This window comes from Mus caroli, chromosome 15, assembly GCF_900094665.2.
Source record: "Mus caroli chromosome 15, CAROLI_EIJ_v1.1, whole genome shotgun sequence".
Taxonomy (NCBI): domain Eukaryota; kingdom Metazoa; phylum Chordata; class Mammalia; order Rodentia; family Muridae; genus Mus; species Mus caroli.
Genome location: NC_034584.1, coordinates 91,651,062 through 91,659,073, shown reverse-complemented (window position 1 = coordinate 91,659,073; position 8,012 = coordinate 91,651,062). Strand labels below are relative to the sequence as shown.

At 51.0% G+C, this 8,012-nt stretch overlaps 1 protein-coding gene across 2 annotated transcripts; it reads right to left on the bottom strand.

Moving 5' to 3' along the window:
- Positions 1–1,447: 1,447 nt before the first annotated feature.
- On the bottom strand, positions 1,448–7,252 carry Tmem106c (transmembrane protein 106C). 2 transcript variants are annotated; one of them, XM_021183652.2, is made up of 8 exons: positions 7,149–7,252; positions 6,433–6,623; positions 5,159–5,222; positions 4,367–4,526; positions 4,136–4,276; positions 3,621–3,670; positions 3,085–3,138; positions 1,448–2,101 (listed from the first exon to the last, which is right to left on the bottom strand). In XM_021183652.2, the coding sequence occupies exons 2-8, from the start codon at positions 6,611–6,613 to the stop codon at positions 1,969–1,971; spliced, it is 783 nt and encodes a 260-aa protein (XP_021039311.1). In that variant the 5' UTR covers positions 6,614–6,623; positions 7,149–7,252; the 3' UTR covers positions 1,448–1,968. The 2 variants fall into 2 exon arrangements, with proteins under 2 accessions (XP_021039311.1, XP_029325285.1); XM_029469425.1 differs by lacking the exon at positions 7,149–7,252 and adding an exon at positions 6,980–7,070.
- Between the last annotated feature and the right edge of the window lie 760 nt (positions 7,253–8,012).

The window sequence follows — 8,012 nt, the reverse complement described above, 5'->3', positions numbered from 1 at the left end:
CAAGACTACCAGCCCAGAGATGGTCCCACCCACAAGGGGTCCTCCCTGCTTGATCACTAATTGAGAAAATGCCTTACAGCTGGATCTCATGGAGGCACTTCCCCAACTGAAGCTCCTTTCTCTGTGATAACTCCAGCCTGTGTCAAGTTGACACAAAACCAGCCAGTATCAATGCTAAGAATGTAAGTAGATCTGAGAATTCACAGCATGAGATCAGAATGCTAAATGTGATTTAAAAGCTTCAACTGCTCTTGTTTGGTATTAACTGGGTTTTACAGTAATATCAAGCAGCAGGTGTGACTGAGGCACAGGTTGCAAAAATGATCCAGTACTAAATAACAAAAACGAGTAGCCTTCGCAAAACTGTAGAGAAAATGTTTCAGAGGCTATTTTTTTTTTATATATATAAGTGAGAAAAACCAGGGGCTGGGTAGATGGCTCAGTTGGCAAAGAGCCTGTCACAGAAGCATGAGAACATGAGTTCAGGTCCCCGTCACTGTGTGAAGACTGGGCACGGTGGTGTCCATCTATAACCCAGCACTGGGAAGTGGAGACAGGTGGGCCCTGGAGCTTTCTGGCCAGGCGCTAGACAACTGGTGACTTCCAGGGTCAGTGAGAACCCCTGTCTTAGAAAATAAGGTGGCAAGCAACTGAGGAAGACATCCAACATCCCCATCCCATGGCCTCTCTGTGCATGTACAGACACACAGACAGACAGACAGAGACATAACCTAGAAAGGGAAATGGGTAAACTGGAGAATTCAGTGCTAGCATTTTCTTATATGCTGGGTTTTGTTAAGAATGTCATTTTTAGTATGTGCTTGATCGGTACCTGTCATTGTCGTCGGTATGTGGACACGCCAGCAACCCAATTAGCCCAGTTATAGTGCTAAGCCCTGCTTTGGGTAACTAGATCATGGCTATCAGCGGACTAGTTATGACCTCTTAGTTTGAAGACTCATAGGGTGAAGTCATTAGACAAATACTGGAAATGAAGCCAAGCAAATGGGGGCAAGACCTAGGATTAAGCTTCGTCATCGTCACCTGCTGCTTTGCTGGTATGCAGTGGGAGGCTGAAGCCCATCTCAGCTGAGCACTGGACCTGACCACTTCTGGCGAGGTTAGAGTGCAGAGGAGGCTGGTAGAGGTTATTGCCCCCATCCCCCAAACAGTTTCCTTCCTCGGGCATCTCTGCCTGTCCTTTCCAGCCTCCAGAGGGCACTGTGCGCTCTGCTTCCGAACTGAGACCTGCTGCCCGGCACACAGGTTGGTGAGGCTGCTGAGGCTGCTCGGAAGGTGCTCCTTGGGGGCAAAGAAGACACAGTTGGGGTACCCTGCCTGTTCTTCCCTCAACACCCCCTGAGGTATCCCCCCTTAGGAAGCAGCTCTTCTAAGTTTCTCTCACAGGTGCCTACAAAAGCATACAGGCAACCAGAGACAGTGCAGATCAATCAAAAGCAGGGTTTATTTTTCTATCAAATTCCCAATCCATATCCAGCCAGTGGATCAAAGGTCCGTCAAGCCCTTCGATAGACCCTTGCGGGGGAGACTGTAATCACTTTGTATGGCGGGAGGGGGAGGCATTAGGGAACAGATGCAGAGGCAGCCACTGAGGGCTCCTCACGGGTGGGTGTCCCGGACACCACACCCATACCTCTGCAGCTGCACTAGCAACCCTACCTTCATGTTACTCTGGTCTGAAAACCTAGAACCCTGGTTCATCTCAACTTATAACGACTCAAGAGCAGCCAGAACATCTGAATCCAATTCTTCAACCCGCAGTTGAGTGCTAACTATTTGCTAGGCACAGACTAGGCACTGGACAGCGGTTTCGTTGGAAGGGGCGGCTTTCCCCTAAGTGCGGGAGGATGCTTTCTGTGGGCTGAGAGAGCAGTTTCTTCTTCCTCCTCCTCCACTTATGCCATGTGGTAAGTGGGCCAGCCATAGGGACAGACGGTAGGCTTCCTTCTACAGGTGTGGCCCCCGAGGAACCAAGAACAGGCTCTGAGCAGCTGTGGAATTCACCCCACAATCCACATAGTGCTGTGTCTCCAAGGTGCTCTGGGATATGTGGCCAATGTATGAAATCTTCACAGAAGTCCTAGCAAAAAAACAAAACAATGAAGAGACTTAAAAAAAACAGGAAATAGTACCCAGCGAATTTCTTACAAGTTGAGGGCTCCAGGCTCCTATCTTTGTGGTTATGTAACCTGGAGGCCAGAGGACCTTTCTGGTTATTCCAAAAACCTTGTCCTGAAGTGACCTTCTGGACTGTTTCTTAAGCAGGGATGCTACGACACAGAAGCCCACAGAGGGGCTTCTGGCGCCATCTGGGCACCTTTGGGTCATCACAACAGAGTGGAACTGAGGCGAGTGCTCCCAGCAGCAAGCAGAGGCGAGGGGGGCCACTCCGAAGCATCCACAGTCACTGACGACAGAGAACTCACTGGCGACAAAGCTGAGAGTCCTCACTCAAATCCCCAGATTTCCAACGTCTGTACTAGAGTCCGTCATCTCTACAGTGAACAGCCTCAGTCCCAACACTCATGGCTGACCCCTGAGGGTGAATGCTTGGTACTTACACCGCGAGAAAGCTAGGCTGGTCCTTACTCAGGATCACTCGTTTAGTGAAACTAGATCCCATTTCATACAGAGTATCTCTTTTAACTTTTTAGAAAATAGCTATTTCATGTGTTTAGGTGTTTCTCCCTGCATGTGGGTCTGTACGCAATGTGTCTGTGTGGTACCCACAGAGGCTAGAAGAACACATTGATCCCCTGAAACTGGAGTTACAGACAACTGTGAGCTGACATGTGAATGCTAGGAATCAAGCCGGGGGTCCTCTAGAAAAGCAACCAGAGCTCTTAACCATCTCTCCAAACAGTATGTTTAAGTCTTCAGTGGGAATCTGGCAGCCTGTGCAGGGGTTCCACCCCAAGAGAACACCAAGGGTCTCCTGAGGCTGAGCCACAGGGCAGGTGAGGGGGTCTCCTGTCAACCATGTGGCTCCAGCGAGTGTGGGAAGCTCACGGGCGGCCCAGGCTCAAAGCGAAAGGCCAGCAGGAGGGAGGGCAGAGGACCTACCTCATGAAGATCACAATGTTGTGTACCCGGATGGCAGGGAGTGTGCAGTAGAAGCTGTGGGATGCAAACACAGACACAGGACACGGTCACCTGATTGACAAGGGAGCAGCAGCACAAGAAAGGTGCCATCTCCCAGGAGACTTAGAGGGCAGTGTGGAGTTACACTGTCAAACTATGTGGGGCACCTTCTCTTTCCCATGCCTGCCCTTCAAACCAAAATGCTGCCAAGGACCACTGGTTCAGAGCCCCACAAGGTGTCATCCGCAGCCCTCCACACCACGCCCCTGCTTTTCAAAGCTGTTGTCTGTTTACACGCTGGGGTTTGAGGCTGTTTCTAGTGGTTAATACTCTTTAGAAAGCTCAGAACTTTAGTCATGTCACAATGACATCTCCTCTCAAAACCCCTGCAGAAAGCCAAAGCTAGGGAGTCCACAGGCCAAATCTGGGGCTCACGGCAGAGCCAGGGACACAGTCAATCAAGGAGGACTCTGACTATCTCCAGGCAGATAGTGTAATAGAGAGAACTCTGTCCTTACTACACGTAGGAAGACGGTCCTCCCACCTCAGCCTTCACGGTAAAATTCACCTGAAAATTAAACAAGACCCTCGTCAGCCTGTGACAGGCAAGCTTCTCACAACAGTATTAATGGGATCAACCCACAGATGCTGGCCATTCTTCCATCACATACAAAGCATCCCAGGAGCTTGAAATCAAAACCTTGGGGCCCTTCCCCTAGGGGCCTCAGGCTTTAGGCTATGGTCCCACCTCCTCTTAATTTGGTGACTCTCTTTCTCTCACCAATTCTTTCACTGTCCAAGCCAATCCTGTCCCTTCCCAACTGTCCATCATTACAGGTCTTCGGTGGGCAGAAGAGAGGAATGGGAAGGAACTTCAGCATCCATCCCCGCAGCATCCTTACAGCATTCCCACAGCATCCTCACAGCATCCTCACAGCATCCCCACAGCATCCTCACAGCATCCCCACAGCATCCTCACAGCACCAGCTCTCTTCCTTAGCATGTGGGCAGAGGCCCATCAACAACGACATACCAGGTGCTCACTCCTAGGGGCAATGAGTGAGACATTCGTGGTTGTGTACGAGCCGACCACAGCCTTCATGTACTGGACCTGGCTGAACAGGTTGGTGACCGCCACAGGATAGAAATTGGAGTTCCTGATCTTCAGGGTGGCCTGGGAAGGGCAAGGGAGAAAGCGCCAGGTAAGTGTCCCGGTCCAAGGCTGGCAAGTATACAGGCCAGGAAGGGAGGCCCTCCATCTTACCGTGACATCGAGGACCACAAGGGAGTCCTGTTCATTAAACGTGACTTGTGTCACTTTGATGCCGTTATCGTCCACAAGGACCGAGTGCGGAAACAGAAAGAAGAACACCAGGCCAGACGCCAGGAGACACAGCAGGATTGACAGGAGGACATACTGTTTTCTGCAAACGACAGCACAGGGCCCACCATGGTCAGTCAGATACCAGATACCAGAGCCTAAATGGTCCTGATTGACACAATACTGATGCAGTGAAAGGAAGCGAACAGAATCAGGAAGCACAGTCTGGGCGCAGAGCAACGGGGCAAGAAAAGGCCCTTCAGCCCTTCTGAACGCCATTCGCGCTCCAAAGAGAAACCGACGCTTTTATCTCCTAAACACCGCTCATCTCCCAGGATGGCCTCTTTCCCCAATCCCTTCCTCTCAGTTGACCCTTAAGACTTTTCTAGCTTCACGTTTCTTTGCCCAGACTGTAACACAAGACAGGGACATTTCACTTAAGCAAAAGTTCTAGGGGAAATGGGGAGGGCTAGGCTATAGTTCAGTGGAAGAGTGCTTGTCTAGTAAGCGAGAGGGCCTGGGTTCAAGTCTTAGTATCACCAATAAATAAATAAATAAATAAATAAATAAATAAATAAATAAGGAGGTAATAATCATAAATAAATGGATAAAGAAAATAAGGAAACAGGGCAGATATAAGAACAGACATCTTTCTCAAGTATTAATTGGTATTCTTTCATAGAGAGGGGTCGGGAACAGAAGAAGGTATTGGCAGATGAGAGCCAGCCAACTCACGTTCTCTGAGGACGTAGCCTCTGGTCACTGTGGGGGATCAAAGCCACCAACTCATTGACTTGCTCTAGAAAAGCAGCAAAGACAGAACTCATTCTGTAAATCCCACGTATGGGTGGCCCTTCTTGTCACATTTCACTGCCAACTGGCACAGCTGAGATTCATCTGGGATTAGACACTAAAACGTACATTTTTGGTTGGATGAAGGAATGGGTAAATGTAGAAATAGGAAAAGACAAGCTGGAGGGGAGGGGGGAGGGGAAGAAACAGATTAGCCTACAGAAAATGCCACAGACTATAAAACTTCTACCAGCGCTGTGGGGCTGCTGCACTGAGGCTGGGGGGCTCTTGCCTTCGCTGTCTTTGACGAAGTCTTGGAACATCTCAAAGCCATTGTCACTTTTCACTTGGAGCTTTGCTTGTTTGCAAGGTTCTTAAAAGCTCTAATCTCTGTGACTCCCCCCAACACCTAGGGTCAATTTAGTGGCAGCTGTTGCTACAGATAATCCAGGACCCACTCCTGAGCCCACCCCCTGGTATTCTGCTGACCCCTGGCTACTGCTCATGGTGCCTTTGTTTGTAAAGGATCTGCTAGAATATCTCCTTCACAATGCTGTGGCTATCCTTATGAGCAAGAACGACAGAGAAACATCTCTGTCAACAGATCCCACAGCAGAGAAATAAATATTCCAAACCAGAGAGGGGCTGGGAATCTGGAGTGGCCTAGGAAGATGTCTCAGTGGATACAGATGGGATTAGGTTGGCCCACGGGGAGTGTCTTTGAGTGATTTTCTTAACTGGGTTTACTGAAATAGGAAGACCCTCCCTAAATGTGGGTGGCACCCATTTCATAGGCTGTATCTCTAAATGAATAGGGAAGGGGAAACCAGGTACGAGCACTCCTCGCTCGCTGTTTCCTGTGACTATAAGGTGACATAAGCGATTTTAAATTGCTGCTGTTGTATAACTTGTCCTCAGTGATGGAGCTGTGACCTGGAGCTGTGAATCAGAATAAACCTTCATCCCCCAAATTGCCATTGTCAGAGTATTTTATCAGAGCAACCAGAAAAGAAACTAAGGCATTACTAAAGGAGTAGAAATGAAGAAGATAAAGGGTTCTAAGTGTAAGATTAAAAAAACAAAAACAAAAACAAAAACCTGGAGTCTGTCCATTTATCAGGGCAGCGGAGCTGGCTATAATTCAGGGCGGACTATGACTATGGAGGGCTGGCTGGAGCAGATGCCAGAGCGCTTTAGGTGATGGCCGATGGTCTCACCTGCTGGGATGTAGCCTGCTCCCTGGCAGGTGTGACAGGTGATGCTATTTCTCCCAGTGAACTCCACATAGGGAAACTGAGCGATGGCTTCCTCCTGATCTCTATCAGCCAGCAAGTCCTCCGGGTTGTCATCCTTCTTTCGCTGACAAAATGTGAGGGCAGAGGAGTGGTGAGACCCCATGTGTCATCTCCTATATGGGGAGGGGGGGTGGGAGTGGAGGTGGTGAGCGCGGTGGTTAGTGTCCATGTGGGGCCGCTCTAGGGGTAAAAAAAAAAAAAATCACTTCTGCATGAAGTGCAAAATACTGAGCGAGAGGCTGTTGTTCTAAGTGTGTGCCTGTGTGCGCAACACCGGCAGTTCCTACTGCGGCCCACATTTTGCAGCTGTGTCCCGTGTCGTGTCCGGCCTCTCCTCCCCCTGGAATTGGACGGCCCTCGCTGGATTAAGCTCTCTGCTCGGAAGACCCCATCTCCCCTCGTGCTCCCCCACCCCACCCCGCCGCTTCCTCCCCACTGTTTGCAAACTCAAAAGGCAAACAGGCTGCACCTCGGGCAAACAAACAACAGGCACCAGATTAATTAAAGGCCTCAGCGATCCCCATCCTCCACTCCCAGCCGAGGAGGCGGGCTCAGGTGACACCCCCGCACAGAAAAAAAAAGCCACGTTCCGAACGCGTTCGGGCCTCCGAGGCTCGGGAACGCGGGCGCCCCCGGACCTGTGGCGCACCAACTCCTGGCAGTTACTCCCGGGACCACTCCTCCCTCCACCTGCCCGCTCCAGCGAGTCCTCCGCGCGCCTCCGCCCGTGCGCACGCGCAGAACCGCGAGCCCGCCGGAGGACCCTGGGCGAGCGCCTGCGCCTGCGCCCTGAGCTCCAGCGCGTCCCTCCCGCCGCGCAGCGGCAGCGCACCTAGACACCGGTAGGGGGCGACAGAGGACCGCGGAGGTGCTCGGAGACAGAACGTCGCTCCTCTGTAGCCCCAGATCTGAGCTTCCGGATCAGAGCGCTTCTGTGCGAGAGGAGGACGGCCAAAGCCATTCTCTCCGCACAGGGACTCGGGGTGTAAAGAAACCCAAAACCCAGAACCTGTACTAGGTCCCGGCAGAGGATCTGAATGCCTAAAGAGCTTATGGAGAAACACTGTGACAAGGGGCCTGATTGGAGGCAGCTTCCATCGGAGTCCTGCTGGCTAGTCAAAAGAATGAAGCCCAAAGCTAAGTTTTGCAAGGTGATCATCCTATTTCAGGACCACTATCCACAAAAAACGTGAGATGGACATAAAGGGTTTGAGAGCTCCTCCGAAAGCTAAAGTGCCACAGAAGCGAAATGAAACTGGCGAAGAGGGCTAAAGAGCCCTGTGTGATGGTGCACGGGGCTTCCAGCATCTGAGAGACAGCAGGATTGCCACAAATTCAAATTAGCCTAGAACGTGAGTTTGAGGCCAGCCAGCAAAGTGAGACCCTGTTTTAAGAACAGCAAGAGGGCTGGTGAGATGGCTCAGTGGGTAAGAGCACCCGACTGCTCTTCCGAAGGTCCAGAGTTCAAATCCCAGCAACCACATGGTGGCTCACAACCATCC